At 38.3% G+C, this 19,343-nt stretch overlaps 1 protein-coding gene, 1 long non-coding RNA gene and 1 pseudogene across 2 annotated transcripts; 2 read left to right on the plus strand and 1 right to left on the minus strand.

Annotated features, from left to right (window-relative positions):
* Positions 1-306: 306 nt before the first annotated feature.
* Positions 307-4,326, plus strand: LOC114475411 (uncharacterized). The gene is made up of 3 exons (XR_003675465.1): positions 307-1,248; positions 2,178-2,272; positions 4,121-4,326. It is a non-coding gene; the product is annotated as an uncharacterized LOC114475411 (long non-coding RNA).
* A 243-nt stretch (positions 4,327-4,569) lies between these two features.
* On the plus strand, positions 4,570-6,818 carry LOC114475408 (uncharacterized). Its single transcript, XM_028466178.1, has 4 exons — positions 4,570-5,175; positions 5,271-5,426; positions 5,641-5,733; positions 6,080-6,818. Exons 1-4 carry the CDS (start codon positions 4,831-4,833, stop codon positions 6,347-6,349), a joined length of 864 nt encoding a protein of 287 aa, XP_028321979.1. The 5' UTR covers positions 4,570-4,830; the 3' UTR covers positions 6,350-6,818.
* A 10,230-nt stretch (positions 6,819-17,048) lies between these two features.
* On the minus strand, positions 17,049-18,940 carry LOC114475311 (ankyrin repeat and EF-hand domain-containing protein 1 pseudogene; annotated as a pseudogene).
* Between the last annotated feature and the right edge of the window lie 403 nt (positions 18,941-19,343).

Below are 19,343 nucleotides of genomic sequence, written 5' to 3' on the forward strand. Positions count from 1 at the left end.
TGATTGTAAATGGTAGACCCTTGGCTGCTTCAGCAGTGACTTCCCTCCGCGAAACAACCGCCCCTCAACCGTTTATCCCTGCCGAGGTGACCGTCAAACACAGACGTCTTCTGTTGCATGGTTCATGTTTTTGTTTACTGTGGCAGGCAGCCGAATTATTTTAATTAATTAAACGTTAATTGTGTCGCTGCAAAGGTACGAGGGATTGGTGTTTTGTTTGGTCCAAATTTTTATTTATTTATTTATTTTTTTTTATTTATTTATTTTTTTTTTTTTTAAAGTTTGCACTACATTGAAGAAGCTAACCTACAGGTTAGCTCCACTCTGCATGGTGATAGCTAATCACTTGACGGTCTCAACTAAACCTGTAACAAATTATTTTATGAGATAAATTTAAGTTTTAAGTCTATACGTGTTGGTCTGTGTTTATGTGCAATGCGTTAAAACACCGACATTACTTGTAGAGACGCCATAGAAAAGGTTTCCTTTTGGTAAGGCTGCAGGAGGCCTGGGTATTTTTCTGTTTTGCTATTGAAACACGTAGCATTTTCTGAAGTTAGGAATGATTGAAATGTGTGTGTAGTCAACACAACTTCTGTTGTTTCATTTTCATTATTTTTTTCTTGTTAAATTCACTTGCAGTTGGTTGCTAGCAAATTTTTAGTTTTTCCAAATTCAATTTAGAAACACATCATAGGCTACAAGTTTTTCTAAATGTGATACTGCACAGGTTTAAAGCACTATAGCTTTGAAATACTAAACAATTGGAAAAAAAAAAAAAAAAAATCAAGCAGTTTAGACAGAGCTTTGCTTAGTTTTAAAAATGAATTGGACCTGTAAAATTTGCAAATTTGAAGTGTCAAGAAGAACTGATCTTTTAAAGCATTATAGACTTAGACATGGTCATGGTGGAGAATTTCTCCCTTGCCTCTATTGGGAGTGTTATTGTTCGTTTAAAACATGGGGCAGCCTGAGAACCCATCTGTCAAGAAGCCATTCAACACGTGAGACAGGGACACGCACAGAAGTTCTGTCCTTTAAATGTTCATGTTGTTCTTTAAACACAATCTCCACAGAAAGAGAATACTTTGAACACATTGGCCGTCATTTAAAAAAGCAGGAAACCGTGTCTTGTGTTTTTGAAAATTGCTCTTTTAAAACAAACATTTATGGAACATTTGCCTCTCATAGGAGCCGGAAACACACTCCTCATTCCCTGGATGACTTCAGGCCTGAGCTCTTGCAGAGGTTTGTTAATCCTTCAAATACAGGAGACGATCCTATTGAGGAGGATATGTAGGGTACAGTGAGTGAAGATCCTGAAGATGAAGAAATGAGAGAACTGCCATACTTAATTGAAAAAAATGTTGCCCACCTGCTGCTGAAGATGGAGAGCATATTCAATGTACCACAAAGGTGTATTGATGAGTTAGTGGAAGAACTTCACTTCATTTCTTCATCAGCTTCAGGTCCTCTTTTAAAAGATATTTTACGGTCATGCTTAAAGAAGCATAATTGTGAGGTTGATGATTTTATCATCTCAGAGATGGCGACAGACCTATGTAAATCTAACCCAATTACATTAGCTCTAGGACATAATGCTCCTCTGTCCACCTCCTACAAAAGAAGAGAGTATTTCAAGGAGCATTTTTCTATGGTGGAACCTATAGAGTACATTCTCAGTGCTAGGGAGAAAAGAAGTTTCCAATATGTACCTATTTTAAAGTCCTTACATGAGGTTTTGAAGAAGAAAGAGATCCAGGATTTGCTCAGACATAGCTCTGAAGCAGACAGCAGGTCTGATACTCACTTCTACAAATCATTTCATGATGGCATACATTTTAAAAACAATACATTGCTATCAGAAAACAATCCAGCCATTTCTCTCATTCTGTATGTGGATGATTTTGAAGTGTGTAATCCACTTGGCACATCAAGAAAAAAACACAAAATTACTGCTGTGTATTGGGTTTTAGCTAATGTGCCACCATTGCTCAGATCCTCGCTGACATCAATCTACCTTGCCATTCTCTGCAAGGCTGATGATGTTAAAAAATTTGGCTATAGTGCTGTGTTAGAACCACTGCTAAAAGACCTTGCCAGCCTAGAAGAAGAGGGACTTTACATTCCTTCACTAGGTCTTCGAGTCAAAGGTACTGTGTATTGTGTCGTTGCAGATAACCTAGGTGCCCACTCTATCGGAGGGTTTGTGGAGAGCTTCTCAAGTACACACGTCTGCAGGTTCTGTCTTGGTGAAAGATCCCAATTCCAGGTGAGTGAATTTAAAACAGGAGCATTTTGTCCTCGGACAACACAAGAGCACAAGGTGCATGTTCAGACAGCGCAGAGAGATACAAGTGCATCTCATTGTTATGGAGTAAAGAGACAGTGCCCACTGACTGACAAACTAAAATACTTCAATGTTTTATCTGGCTACCCACCTGATTTGCTACATGATCTATTTGAAGGTATTGTGCCTTTAGAGTTAGCACTATGCCTAAATGCCTTAATCAAAGAGAAATATTTCACACTCAATGAATTAAATAACTTAATCAAAGAGTTCCCATACAGATGGGCAGATAGAACGGATGCACCACAACCAGTTCCACTGACTTTTGCTGCAAGGAAAACTGTTGGTGGGAATGCCCATGAAAACTGGGCTTTGCTTCGCCTCCTTCCTTTGATAGTTGGAGAAAGAATCCCGGAGAATGAACCAGCATGGCTGATCCTTCTGAACCTTAAGGACATAGTTGAGCTTGTCCTTTCTCCTGTTCATACAGACCTCACTATTTGTTTCCTTGACAGCAAGATTTCTGAGCATCGGCAAAGATTCCTGGAAGTTTTCCCTCAGGAAAGACTTATTCCGAAGCATCATTTTCTCGAACACTACCCACACCTGATAAAGGCTTTTGGTCCACTTGTGTCTTTGTGGACTATGCGCTTTGAAGCTAAGCACAGCTTTTTTAAGCGTGTGGTCAGGCATACGCATAGCTTCCGAAACATTCTGTTGTCTCTTGCAGTGAAGCATCAGTTAATGATTGCATACCAACTACATGGCAGTAAAATTGTTAAACCTCTACAGGTAGCAAAACTGTCAACAGTGGATTTGACTGTGCTGAGGGAAGACATTAAGAAAGCAGTGGAATCAAAATTCCCTGGTGAATCATTTGTCCACATGGCAAACACAGGGTGCTACAATGGCACCAGTTACACAACTGGCATGATCTTGGCACATGGCTCAACAGGTGGTCTGCCAGATTTTGTAGAATTGATACAGCTTGTTGTTGTAAATGGGAAGGTTGACTTCATTGTGAAATGTTTAAATTCATGGTATATTGAGCATCTTCGAAGCTATGAGCTTGAAAACACAAGAAGTGTTAAACTCATTGAGCCTAGTGAATTGTTTGACATCTTCCCTATGGCAGCATACAGTGTTGCAGGGAAGCGCATGGTGACCCAGAAGTGCTACATTTATGTACCATAGATGGCAAAGGGGTCAGCATACCATCAAACATGGGGCAATACCAGTGTCTCGATTTGCCAGAAGCATGGTATGACTTTTAAACCCAGACCACATTGATTCTCGCTGAGGAGAAGAGGATGTTTGGCTCTTCATGACTCTGCTAATATGGAGATGTAAAAACGTAATCTGAGTTGTAGTTGTCGATCTCAGTATTATGGAACTCATATTTACATCAAGATGGTAAGCTTTGTAGCTTTATTTTTATTACATTATTCTTCAGAGGTAAATGTTAATGTGAACAAAGCTTTCTTCCTATTCTTGTCATTTAGACATAGACATAAATATATCCAACATGTAGTCATAGTATAAGCAGACATATAGGATCTTTTGCAGTAGAGTCTGTAGAAGTATTCTTATGGACACAAACATAACACTTGCTGCGAAGTTTGATGATGAGGAAATGTCACAGTGTAATGTAAAAACCTCTCAGCATACTAGTTTTTATGATAAATGTGATGAAAAGTCTAAGTCCAAAGCTTGTATTTATCTAGAGGACTTTTTAGTGGCCATATTCTTCTCCCATACTAAATGCTTACAGTATGTGATGTGTCTGCACACATTCTATAACCCAAACTGATGTAATGTTTTCTCTTATAGATACCCTGATGTCTTCTCAAGTCAAACTTCGGATCATTCTTCAGGACCACGAAATTCGCAAACTGGATTTACCTCATGGAATCCCTGATACTGTGGATGAACTTGAGTCTATTGTGAGAGAGAAATTTGGGCTTGATGGAAAGTTTACCTTGCATTATAAGGATGCTGACTTTGGAGAGGAATATTTTTCTCTTACATCAACAAGTGACATCAAATACAAAGACACCATTAAGGTAGTTGACATTGTTGAACCTCCTGCAGTTACTCTGACCTTTACTGATGTGGACAGTTCTATTGAAAGTGTATTAGTAACCTCGCTCCCTAATTCAGAAAACTCTGTCCATCCTGCTAGCAGCAGCTGCTCTTCTGGATCGCAGGACACACTGATTCTTTCATCACCTGATTGTGTTACTCAGCGTACACAGCGTTGGCCCACTACATTTCCAGTACCTACTTTTGCCTATAACACAGAGCTTGTGCTGGCCTCAGGAAATGAAGCTTTCAAAAAGGATGGAATTCAGCTCAGCTTTGCCACAATCCTTTCAGACATCCTTGAGAAGCTGGCTGAAAGCATCTTTCTGTATGTTGCCTACCCCACAAGTGCGCAGTTGAACGATGTTGCTGAGGCACTGATTCAGAAGCATCCTTGCCTTAAAGAACCAGGTTCATATAACGGATGCTATGGATGGCAGCAAAGATTGAAATATAAAATGGCTGGCTATAGATCTAAATTGAGAGGGCTTGGATGCCCTGAGCTTGATGTGAACTCTCTTAAAAAGAAGCAAGCACATGAGAAAGCACCTGCAAAGAATATCAAAAAGCCGAAAAGAGCAGAGGTGAACTATTTACCTCCTCACCCACAAGGAGAAACGGAAGGAACTTTGGAACATGTAAGATTAGAACTCCTTGATGAAGTAAAGAAGAGGAACAACAGCCTGGTCATCAGTGAGAAAATGGCAAAGACATTCTCCATTCGCAGGCAGGAAGTTGTCAATGAAGCACCACCAATCAGTGACTTAACAGACCGATGGCCTGCTCTTTTCGATACAACGCAGGTTAATATTGTTTCAGAAAATTGTTTGCGGTATGTGCAATGTCAGTCAATTTTCTACATTAACAAATCGCGCCCTTTTATTTGTGTTTTATACAGATAAATGAAGAATTCAGAAGGATCACCACTGTTGGTCTTGAGACAACATTTATGGCAAAACTGGACCAGTATACCCCAAAAATAATGGCCTTGGTGTCCTCAAGAGGAGGAGCTGCAAAAAGGAAGATTCAGCACATAAAGAACATGCTGCTGGAGGTATAAATACATGTAACAGTTAATTTAAAATATAAAAAAGTTAGTTAAATAAATCATAAAGGAATACATAATAGATTTGTATTTAAAATTGTCATTATTCAACACTTCCAAAACGAAAGAATATACAATAATGAATAAATGTTATATTTTTTGATTTGCACATTTCTTTTTAAAGATTTGTTTTTTAAATTCCATTTTCTTGTATTATTTACAGGAACAGTCTGTAGAAAGGAGGAGAGAAGCTGCAATCCGTAGCCTAATGGTGTACCTGAGAGAACAGGAGGAGGATCTCTTCAAAGAACAGTTGGTAGGTAAATCCAACAGTTCTACTGATAACTTCAGGATTTAACCTGGGCTGTGTTTAGGGATGGTAGACAGTGCAACTGAATAATAACAACTATAATCAGGACAATTTGTGATATATTCAGTAAGTTTTGTTTTTGTCTGAAAGCAAAAGTAAGTTTGAACTGGGCTTTGTGGGCAGTGTTTGTGTTTAAAGTATGCCATTAATATTGTTTGTTTTGCTACTAAATGGCATTCCCTAAACCCAGGTTTAATCCTGAAGTTATCTCTTAAGTTCAGATACACTGCATTTTTGTTGTTTTTATATATGAAAAAAAACACTGACATTGATTCTGACCTACTTATACCAGGATGGTGATGAAGTTATGAAGATTGTTGTGAGCAGAGGGGCATCTGAACCAGCCAACGCAACGGTGGTGATTGAGGGAGCAGAAGTCCTGGATGGCCTGACTGTCCCGAGAGCATGTGCCTTGCTCATGGGACTAATATATGCATTCAACCTGAGCTACCCAAAAGAACTAAAGAGCACTTTTGAGGCATTTCAAAAGATATTCCTTGAGCTGGATGCTCTGCGAGCTAGTCCCAAGGTAATGTCTTTAAAAAGTAAACTGCTGTTCTAAAATGTAAGCTGCGTTCTAATTCCACAAATGTTGCACTGTTATATTTGTGTTGGTTTTTGGTGCAACATACAGCACCTCTATTGTTCCCAGTTGGTTATTGATTAGATACACCCAGCTAAAATAAATGCAGTTACATACAACAGTCACTTCATTTAATTATACATTTGAAAAGTAGATTGTAATTTTTTGTACTTTTGAGGTTTTATCAATATTTAGACTTTAACAGAAATACATAGAAAAAACTAAACAACATATACTGTAGCTATAATGCATTATAGTTTTAAAACAAGCACAAACCAAAATCTAGGCAGCATAAAAATGATAAAGCTGAATCAACAACACTTAAAAAAAACAAAAAAAAAAACTGCATCAATTTTAGCTAGGTATATTTGCATATGTTGATTTACACATTTTTTGAACTATTAATGTGTTCGATATATATAGAAACTGTATTATACTATTATTCAGGAAGGACGCATATAGCCATTTGATGTATTTTTTTTCCAAACACCAGCAACATTGTTTTATGCATTCCTTTTATCATGACAGTGTTGTGTTTCCTTATTTTTGTTATTTAACATGCAGAGAGTGACACATTGAATTTAGTTTAGGGGATCAATCTTCCAAAATTCAAATATTAATTTGAATTTAAGTTTTTTTGTGTGTGTGTGTGTGTTTAACAGCAAACTCCTGCAAATATTTGACCTTTGTGTCTTCATTTGGAGCTCCTCCATGTTTATTTGATGGTTGGCATTTATATACAATAAACCCGTTTGACCATTAAACTGACTGAACTGTATTAATGTTAATAAAATGAATGTTATTGATAAGAAATTGAGGAAACAATTTGAAATGATATTTGTGATGAGAAATGCAAAACAAATGAGCTGGAATAGCTTAAATTAAGTAAAATGATACCTTAATTTAACATGAACCATTTTATTAAAATTAAGTTGGGTCACCTTAATTTAACATGAACCATTTTATTAAAATTAAGTTGGTTCACCTTAATTTAACATGAACCATTTTATTAAAATTAAGTTGGTTCAGCTTAATTAACTGAGTTTCTAACATTAAAAGTCTTGTTGGATTTACTGAAAAATTTTAGTTGAAATTTATTAAAAAGATTGATGCAAATTGTTACCTTAATTTAATTAAGTGGAGCCTTTGTATTTTTTTTAGAGTGTGTTTATACATGTCTATTCATGTTTATACATGTCTATATGTCTATACATGTCTATACATGTTTATACATGTTTATACATGTTTATACATGTTTATACATGTCTATACATGTTTATACATGTCTATACATGTTTATACATGTCTATATGTCTATACATGTTTATACATGTCTATACATGTTTATACATGTTTATACATGTTTATACATGTCTATACATGTTTATACATGTCTATACATGTTTATACATGTCTATATGTCTATACATGCTTATACATGTTTATACATGTCTATTCATCTATACATGTTTATACATGTCTATACATGTTTATACATGTCTATATGTCTATACATGTTTATACATGTTTATATATGTCTATTCATGTTTATATATGTCTATACATGTTTATATATGTCTATACATGTTTATATATGTCTATACATGTCTATTCATGTCTATACATGTCTATACATGTCTATACATGTCTATTCATGTTTATACATGTTTATACATGTTTATATATGTCTATTCATGTTTATATATGTCTATTCATGTTTATATATGTCTATACATGTTTATATATGTCTATACATGTCTATTCATGTCTATACATGTCTATACATGTCTATTCATGTTTATACATGTCTATACATGTTTATACATGTCTATACATGTCTATACATGTTTATTCATGTTTATACATGTCTATTCATGTCTATACATGTTTATACATGTCTATACATGTCTATACATGTTTATTCATGTTTATACATATCTATTCATGTCTATACATGTTTATACATGTCTATACATGTCTATTCATGTCTATACGTGTCTATACATGTCTATACATGTCTATTCATGTCTATGCATGTCTATACATGTCTATTCATGTCTATTCATGTCTATACATGTCTATACATGTCTATTCATGTCTATACATGTCTATACATGTCTATACATGTCTATTCATGTCTATACATGTCTATACATGTCTATTCATGTCTATACATGTCTATACATGTCTATACATGTCTATTCATGTCTATACATGTCTATACATGTCTATTCATGTCTATACATGTCTATTCATGTCTATACATGTCTATACATGTCTATTCATGTTTATACATGTCTATTCATGTTTATACATGTCTATACATATTATACATGTCTATTCATGTTTATACATGTCTATTCATGTTTATACATGTCTATACATATTATACATGTCTATACATGTTTATACATGTCTATACATGTTTATATATGTTTATACATGTCTATACATGTTTATACATGTCTATACATGTCTATACATGTTTATATATGTTTATACATGTCTATACATGTTTATACATGTCTGTTCATGTTTATATATGTCTGTACATCGATAAATGTCTATACGTCTATACATGTCTATTCTTGTTTATGCGTCTATGCATGTCTATACATCTATACATGTCTATATGTCTATACATATCTATATGTCTATATATGTCTATACATGTCTATATGTCTATACATGTTTATACATGTCTACATATCTATAGACCAGGGCTCACCAACCTTTCTGAAACTGAGCTCCTTCATATGTACTATATAGTCTGAAGGGCTACCATTTAGAAAAGCACTTCTTAAATACTACATTATCACAGTTTCACTTTACTTAGAGGCTATGATAATAAGGAAGGCTAGCAGTCACTTAAAAAGGTAGATGTTGATGCTTCAACGTGAAACACTTAATTTCCCCAAATTAATGAAATTGTTTCACTTTCATAAAATTTTACATAAATTGCATTTTTAAAGATATATCTTATATGAATCATTGAATAGATCAGTGGTATCTTATATATCATATTATATATAACATACTACTGATCATACGCCAGATCAGAACTTTACTAAGTACTAACTTCATCTGTCAAATGTATTTATCTTTGTAATTTTGAATACTGTAAAATAAATCAAATTTTAGATGGAGGTCATTTGTGATTAGAGCTCCTGGGGGGCCCTCACATGGTCCATGTGGGCTACCTGGTGCCTAGGAATTTTTCATCCAGCATAAGGGGATTGCATGGTGTGTGAGTGATCGCGCCCCAAGCACGGAAAATTTTGAAATGTATAACTCTCTGAGGGCCATATTTAGTGAAGTAAAGCCAAAGTTCATTTTTTGTTTTTGTTTTCAAACTGCTAGATAAAGGTTATTTGTTGTATGTGTATGTATATATATATATATATATATAGGACACAAGGTCAGAGGGGAGTCAACACCAGCCTCTCCAATAGAGATTGGGTATGAAGCCCCAATAAGTGCAATCATGCTGAACAAGGCAGCAACTGACCTGAAAAATAAGATCATGGCAAAAATGTCCACCAGGCAACCACGAAGCCAACTACAGAGGCTAAGTGAAGTACTATCAGAAAGTCTCGTAGAAGATGTGAATGCAGCTCTGAGAGCAGCATCAACATCAACCATCACTGAAACCAATGAGCTGATATACTCCACAGCAGCAATGATCCTAGAGACGCTTGGCTATCGTAAGAGCAACCATGAGATGAAATACCCACCATGGAAAAGAAGGCTGGAGGCTGACATCAAGGCAGTATGGAGAGAAGTGAGCCAATTGACGGAGGCCTTGAAAGGTGCAATGAAAAAGCATGTACCCAAAAAGTACAGCCAGATGCCCATTCCTGAAGCATTGGAAACTGCCAAACAAAGGCTCCAAGCCTTGGCCAGCCGCCTAAAGAGGTACACAAGAGACAATGAAGCCAGACGAATAAACTGGCTGTTCGCAACTCAACCAGCGAAAGTGTACGCTCAATGGCAGGGGAGCAATAGCAGAGCAGACCCACCAAGGCTGGAAACTGAACAGTACTGGAAAGGCATATGGGAGAAGGAGGCAACACACAACAGTGATGCACAGTGGCTGGTGGCTCTGAGAGAGGACCACAGCAACCTTCCTGAACAGAATCCAGTCACAGTCACGGTGGCAGACATCCAAGAAAGAGGCTCAGGTATGAAAAACTGGACAGCACCAGGCCCTGACATGATACACGCTACTGGCTAAAGAAACTCACGGCACTCCATGAGCAGCACAAATGAACCAGCTTCTGAGAGATGGGAACCACCCTGAATGGTTAACCAAAGGGCGCACAATCCTGATCCTGAAGGATCCCTCAAAGGGTACAGTCCCATCCAACTATCGGCCAATAACCTGCCTCTCCACAACATGGAAGCTCATGTCTGGCATCATTGTGGCTAAGATAAGCGGGCACCTGGATCAATACATGAGCTCAGCTCAGAAGGGAATCGGTAAAAATACCAGAGGTGCCAAACACCAGCTCCTGGTTGACAGAACAGTTGCGAGAGACTGCAGAACCTGAAACACTAACCTGAGCACTGCCTGGATTGATTACAAGAAAGCCTACGACTCAATGCCACAAACTTGGATCATTGAATGCTTGGAGCTATACAACATAAACAGGACTCTAAGAGACTTTATTGCAAACTTGATGAGGTTGTGGAAAACCACCCTTGAGGCCAATGGCAAGCCACTTGCACAAGTCTTGATCAAATGGGGCATATACCAAGGAGACGCCCTGTCCCCACTGCTGTTTTGCATAGGCCTGAACCCCCTCAGCCAAATAATCAACAAGACTGGCTATGGATACCGACTCAGGAGCTGGGCCACCATCAGTCACCTCCTCTACATGGATGACATCAAGCTGTACGCTAAGAATGAGCGAGATATTGACTCACTGATCCATATTACCCAGATCTACAGCGCAGACATTGGGATGTCATTCGGACTAGAGAAATGTGGTCGGATGGTGACTAAGAGAGGGAATGTAGTCCACACAGAAGGGGTCTCACTCCCAGAAGGAACAATAGCAGACAGTTGCAAGTACCTCGGAATACCACAAGCAAATGGCAACCTCGAAGAGGTGACAAGGAAAGCTGGGCTCATCGTGCTGGCGGCCAGAGTAAGAGTTGGTTTAGAGCTCTTTAGGGGGCTTGGCTGGTGTTGTTGGGTGTCATTGGGGGGGGGTTGCCACTTGGGGTTGAGTCGACTAGTTGACTTTAGTGTTGTCTCACGACTCTATAAGTAAATAGCTCCTTAATAGCTACAAAGAGGTTTAGGACTCTTCTTCTCTACCGGCGAGAAGCCGCTGCGGCCCTTCACTGAGTGCACGCTCACCGAGCGCAGTGATAGGGCGTACACGCTCATCAGAATCATCATGGAGGGACCAGAACTGATGGACTATGATGCCAGGCCAGATGTTCAGCTGTGGTTCTCTCAGGGCAGGGGTCTGCAACCTGTGGTTCTGGGGCCTAATGTGGCTCTTTGGCTGTTTTACAATGGCTCCCTATCGCTTTAAAAAAAACTATTGAAATAGAGTTATTTTTTACAGAGGCTATTAATGATTAATGACAAATAAAATCATGATATAACTATTTGTTAACCTAAAATAAATCACGTTGTGCAATGACTCAGCACATTCCTACTTCACCTCCTGCAACATCTACAGACCATCAACTTTCCTGCACCTGTGACTAACCTTAAGTTTTAAATCCCTGGTAAAATAACTAAACCAACAAAAACACTATTCTGGAAGAAATGAGTAATTAGCATGTGTTGATCACATGATCATGTGTCATCAAATTCAGTTACTTTTTGTAGCCTTTCATATACATTAACTATTATTAAATTGTTTTTTTTTTGTTTTTTAATGAATGGAATACATAAAATACAAAACTAAAAGAAAATCTTCTTTATATAACATTGTGTTCATGTAAACTGAGATGTGTAAAAATTTGAAGATGCAAGATACTGTTTTATTTCTTGATGTCAATTTATTATATTTTATTTTAAACTGTTTTTAAGTTGTCATTTGCATGATCAATGTAAATCACATTAAATCAAACATTATTATATATAATTATAACTGTATATAATGTAATCCACTGTATTGTCTTCATAGAGAAGGTCTTTATGGCTCCAGGAGGACTTTAATCCAGGTGAGATGAGGTTAAATGGTTCCTTGTAGAGTAAAGGTTACAGACCCCTGACCAGGGGAAGAGGGTTAGGAGACCCCACTATCAGAGCTGGACCCTCTGAATTTAATTCATGGGGTGAAACACTGCAGATGATAAGTTGGTTATTTTACTGTTAACTTAATTCATGTACAGCATTCTGTAAAATAAAAAAAACAAAATAAATGTAACATGATGTTATGCTTTGCTGTTATTTAAACAAAAATTGTGTTCTTTTAAAATTGTATAAAATAAATAACCTGTTATTTCAGCCACTGCTTGTTGCAGAAAAACTTAATATTGACACTAAAACATTAAAATATTTCGCAAATATATCTCGAGTCATAAGGCTCTGCACAGGGGCTGTTTACACACTTCTTAAAGGGACAATGTCCTGAATGTGGTTTCATAACACTACAGAATTTAATCACACATTTCAGTTGTAATGAAGGAAAAAGTCAAAAGTGCCCCAAAATGTTAATATTGAACTGCTAGTGATTAATAAAAGGGTTTTTGTGGCATTTCTATTCACTGACTTGATCCAAGTTTATATCGCCTGTCACCATTTTGAGGAAAAATATTTAGATATGAATATCAGTACATATCACCCAGGCCTAATGTAACCAAAGCAGTAACTTTATCTTGTAAAAGATATGTTTGTATAAACTGGGGGAAATTAAGGGTTCAAAATTCTTTTTAAAGTAGAATTTTAACAAGAGTGTGTTACCTCAAAGACAGATCAAAATCACAAGAATGATATGTTACATACACAACAGTAACAATTATGATGTAACCTTTGTAGCTTTAACTATAGAACTTGTTTAAACTTGACATACCACTTTCAGGTTGATTTACATATACAGTGGTCCTCGCTTTCAGTGGACCTTTCGCGATCTCTGTGTCGCAAATTTCTTTTACAGTGCAATTTTGGATGCATTTTTACAGCGCATGAATAAGCATTGTGTTCTGCGTCCTGATTGGCTAATGCTGTGTTCACCCACCAGCGACACATCCAACTCTGTGAGTTTCACTTCCTGCTGAAGTGAGGAGCTGTGCTGCTTTTTCTCCTCTCATAAACATAAACCACCAGTGAAAAAAGCCGGTGTGATTAGCGGCTAATGCTATGCTAGCTCAGTGCTACAGAGAGAACTTTTACCTGCTACTACCACCTCCTCACTGATTCTCCTCCACACCTAATCCTTCCTAGTCCTGGTTCTAAAGGGCGTGTCCTACAGCTCCAGGTGGTCACACACATGGTTGAATGGATGAACAGACCAGTGTCTGTGTTGACGTGACGTCATCGTCAACAAAGACTCTGAATGCGTTCAGCATCAATGTCTGATCACTAGCAGTGTGACTCTGAAGTGTTGTATGTTTGAAAAAGGTTTATGTTTTAAAATCTATGAAGGTTTGAACTTTGAGAATGTTTAAATAAAAGAGAGAAATGTTCATTCCTGTCTGAGAAAAGTGTATAAAGTGTGTGGTGAGAGGTTTTACAGCCTTAAAACATGGATAATAATTGTAAAAAATAAAGCTGACTACTTTGCGAATTTCCCCTATTGCAGGTTATTTTTAGAATGTAACGCCCGCGATAAATGAGGAACTACTGTATTACAAAAGTGTAACAATAACAATTTTAATATACAATGTAATAATCATTACTGTATGGTCAGTGATTCAACTGAATTGTTCATAATTAATGAGTAAAATGATTGATAACATTGGACACCTTATTTGTTCTAACTACTGTGGGTTCTTCAGTCTGTGTTAAACTAAAACAGCATTTCCTTTAATGCAGTGTGACTGTAAAAGCTGATCTTATGTTTGTCTGATAACATACTAAATAGACAAACGTTCACACAAAGGACCTGTATCTTTTAATATTAAGCAGCACATGTAAAAAAAATAGCAAAAATATACAGATAGTTAACTCATTGGGTGCCATTCACATCTATAGACGTTATTTGTTTAGTAATGTGGAGTGCAATTCACGTCTAAAGACGTTGTGTTTTTCGGCTGGGGTTGCCAGGAGACAGTGTGATGAAGCCCCCCGTGAATATCTAACTTGTACAATGATGTAGTGACCAACTAGAGCACATTTGGGTGAGAGATCATCCGTGATTGGCAGAGCTCAGAGGGAGAGGAAAATAGTTTACGAGACAGAAAATGGCGCTACAAGAGTTGATGCTGAAGTTCTCACCAGCTCACAGCAGCTCACACTCTACCAGAGCATGTGTGGAACTAAGTGGACTATTGAGAGTGTGGTGATGGTGAGAGAAAACCATCAAAAAGCGGTGACATGTCCGGGAGGAGGAGGAAGTTGTGTGTGGGGAGAATGATGGGGGAGAGACTTGGAGGAACGCCAAAATACAGTAGAAAATCCATCTGACTCTGACATAGATAGTATAATAATAATAATGTTGCCATCAAAAGCCCTGTGTCAGTATTGTTTTTATAGTTTTATAGAAGGAAACCAATGTTGAGGTGTCACTAAAGCAAAAAAAAAAAAAGTCGTTTTTCTCAGCTTTTTGTCACAAACTGGCAATTCGTGTGAAATTTGCCTGTATTCAACTGCTGATTACAGAAGAATGAAACAAGCTAGAAACAAAATATTTTTTTCTGATGAAAGTAGAGAATCTAATCTTTCAGAATCTGGTTTGATGTGAGATTATCATAGTACAAAATATTATGTGGGTCTTGAAAAATCAGTGAAAATAATCTAAAACGTCTGGCAATATGGGGTTGGCTGTTCTTAAAATGGCTGGCAAATATTTTTGTAGATTAAGCACAACCATAACACAGACTCTACAGGATTAAACCGGATCACCCGGAGTAAACCCTAACAAAACCTGGTTTTCTGGTGGTCTTGGGGGTGGTCTCCATGGTGGGGTGCGCTGGGCCCTCGACTCCTTGGGGCTTTCTTGGGTGTGTATGTGGGGGCGGTGGCTGACATGGAGTCATCAACTGACAGAACCATGGTGGTTCTGTCAGTTGATGACTCCATATTAAGTTTTTTGTTAAAGAGAGTGCTCTATATTTTGTGTCAAAATATTTTCTGTAGTTTCTTCTTGAGCTAATTAACTTGACGACGAGTGGCTGCTTATAAGAACCCTTTTTTATGAGTGGCAGAGAGGTTTTATTGCAGTGGCTTTTCTTTAGCTCTTTTAGGGTTTTGGCTTTTTCCCTTTGACTTTTCCTTTTAACAAAGTATACAGTATGTGTCTGTATTAGGGATGTAACGATTAATCATAAGGCAGTTAAAAATCGATTCATAGGTATCACAATTGACGTCGACACTTTGAAAATTGAATCGCAGTACTTTTTTTAAACAGCGGAGGGCGCTATATATTTATCCTTTCTCTTGTCCAGCAGTGTACCGGCGGGCGGAATCTGCTTCTATTTTCTTTCTGGCTGCCTTCTACTCTTACATGTTAATGTTGCATGTTAATAAATGATTCCTTACCCCTTTAGCACCGAAAGAATATTTGTAATATTACGTGAATATCTGTAAAAGTCACGTTTTTCTATTAGCTCTGTCTGCTAGCATAGCATCTCTTCTTCACTGCTAGAGTAGCTGCATGCCAACCGACCACTGGGTTACCAGCGCCCTCTGCTGGTTCAAACTAATATCTGACGTAAATACAGTGAAATTTTTTTTTTAAAGTCCAATTGTTAAGGCACAAAATACATTTTCAGTTGCACTTTTAAAAAGAAAAAGAGCTATTATGCAGTTTTGCATTGTTTACTATAGAACGAGAATTTAAATTAATAAGCTTCTTCATTTGTATTATTCCTTTATTTATTTCATTCAAGATTTATTTTCAGTTAAATTGCATTGTTTTGAATAGTTTATCAAGGGATTCTTTAGACAATTAATAATAAAAAACAATACTACAGTATTTTCTAGTTTTTTCCCCAAAAAACTACAGTCCCATTTTGTAAAATAAATCGTGAATCGAATCGTATCGGGAGTTGAGTGAATCGTTATATCCGTAGTCTGTATCCATTCATTAAAGTAACCAAACAAATGTATCACTATTATCTTTAATCATATCAAATCACCAAAACCAATAGTAATTATATTGTAAAATAATTAAAAATATATAAAACATAACTAAATATTAGCTTGTTAAGCTAATTCAAGCTGATCTAACTCAAAACCTTATTCAGTAAAAATAAATAAAGACTCCAAAATGTTTTTAAATGAGCAGCAAAAATCCCACAAGAAACTAGACATTTTTTCTGTGCACAATCAAAGCAGCTTTAAAAACACATAAAACCTACGACATCAGCTCTCATAACACTTGGGCAATTTGGGTTTCTAAATAAAAGGTGGATGGATGAAAGAATACAATTAATTCTTAAATCATGTCAGGGAATGTAAGTGCAGAGACAAATGTGCAGCTGCTCATCATCAGTGCTGTTTTTCAAATGATTGTGTAAGAAAAGTAGCTGGTCAGCATTCTTCGCTGTGCAGTTACACAGCGATTTGTGTTTCAACACGGGTCAGGTGAGTGGCCGACATCCCCGCCGACCCCTTGCGCCAACTATCGTGGCACACTTCTACCACACAGGGAGATTGCAAGTTTGCGATGGCCCTCATGAAGGGTGTTCCTTCATTAAAGGCTATGGCATCCAAGGTAGCCCCGGCCAATAAAAGCTTCATTTTCTCCATCTGACCTGCGAAAGCCGCATGGTGGAGAGGAGTCTAGAAGAACTGGTCACGTGTGTTAATCAGACCCCTTGCTAAGAAGCTACCTAGCTATTTTTATGTTTCCATTAAAGCAGGCCATAATCAATGACGTATCGTAAAACTCCTTTTTAATTATATATATATATATATATATATATATATATATTTATTATGTTTTTTATATATACTGTACATATTAGTTTTACATCCACAGAAACGCCTTAAAAAGGAGGTAATGTCAACGTTCGCTGGGGCTTCTTAATGTACCACGCTGAGTCATCGGCTAAGTGATGTGCTGGTGGGTGATGGCTGTCAAAGCGGCGGGTGTCTGTGTGATTGGTGACCTTCCCAATAATTTTGAGTAGTAGGTCTCCATTTGGTCTTTGGGGCATGGGCTCTGATGGCTGGGTACTGTCAGGCTTTGGGGTGGCCTTCTTCCCACCTTTGCCTTTCTTCTCCTTTGCCACAAAGGAGGAGTGGAGGAACGCCTTTTCGATGTAGTTTTCAGCTTTGATCAAATCATTCAGGTTGATAAGTTCCATGTTGAACTCATCGTTAGCTGAGACAATCTCATTGAGCTGGTCTGTATCAATAGGAGCGCCAAGACCCTCTATCACAGAAATTAACTCTTTTTTTGGAACTCTTTCCAATTCTTCTCCACAAGCTTGTTCTAGTTCATTTTGGTTCTCCTGAGACCAGTCATAAAATCTCAGCATTCTCGGACTGCACTTGTATTTCGCTAATTGCTTCTCTACCTTCTGCAGCTCCTTGGCTGCTGCGTTTTGCTTGCAGGCTTTAGCAGTCTGCTTGGGTAGACAATCATCTTGGTTCTTCAGCTTAGGGTTACAACCTCTTTGTGCCAGGAACCTGCAGAGGTTAGCATTGCCTGAGGCTGCAGCATAATGTAAAGCTGTGCAGCTTTTTAGAGTGAGCGCTTGCATGTTAGCTGAGTATGCAGATAGCACTTGGATCACCTCCAAGGAGCCCACCTCAGCAGCGAGGTGCACCGCTGAGAGGCGCTCTGTGCTCAGGGCGTTGGGGTCTCCTCCTTTCTTCAGGATGGCTCTGACAAGCTGCAGGGAGCCCGCTTTACTTGCCGCCATCAATGCAGTCACGCCTGTGGTCTTGTTTACTGCTTTGGGGTCTGCCCCAGCTTCTAACATGAAAAAACACAAGGGGGCACACTTCTCCGCTTCCTCACACATCCGCTGAAACACATGAACTCCTTGTGCTGACACGTTGTTGACATCTGCTCCACCCTTCAGCGCCAACTGCAGGCAGTGGGCGTGGTGCTTGCTGGGGTAGATGCAGTAGAACAGCACACCATGGCCCCCCGCATCCTGGAGCAACAGGTCAGCCTCATTGTCAATCAACAGAGTCACTATTTCTTCATAGCCTAGCTGAGCAGCTAGCATGATTGGGGTGCGGCCTTTCCCGTCTTGTACATTGGGATTTGCGCCTAGGGAGAGAAGGTAGCTGATAAGATCATAGTTATTGGCAGAGACCACCATGTGCAGAACACCAATGCCATCTTTCGGCTCCGTTAGGTTGATGATGTTTTCTACGCCATGCTCAACTATCTGTTTGATCCGCTCCTTATCACCCTTATGGATGTACTGCAGGAGGCTGTAGATCTGCAGAACCTCCAGACGGTCATCTGCCACACTATGGCTCATTGCAGTTACTGCAGATACCCCTAACAACGATTAGAGCCCCAGAGACTGAAGAGTCATTTCTCTGGTCAAAGGAACTTGCTTTTATTCTGAGATAACCTATTACATCATCAACAGCAGAGGAACATGCTGACACCTGATTGGCTGCTGAAGAAAAGCGGTGACATCATCAACATCAGAAGAAAATGCTGGCTTCTGTTTGGTTGCTGAAGAAAAGCTATGACATCATTAACAGCAGAGGAATATGCTGACTCCTGATTGGCTGCTGAATAACAGTCAAGCAAGCCGCCGGAGGCATGGGTTGGGTTGGGTTCCCTGGGGTGTTGCTGGCATGGTGGGCTGGTTCGGGCTCTTTCCGGGGCCTGCTAGCAAGGATCTGGTAGGTGGTATCGCTCTGTGCCGTATT

The sequence above is a fragment of the Gouania willdenowi genome, chromosome 14 (assembly GCF_900634775.1).
Source record: "Gouania willdenowi chromosome 14, fGouWil2.1, whole genome shotgun sequence".
Classification (NCBI taxonomy): Eukaryota; Metazoa; Chordata; class Actinopteri; order Blenniiformes; family Gobiesocidae; genus Gouania; species Gouania willdenowi.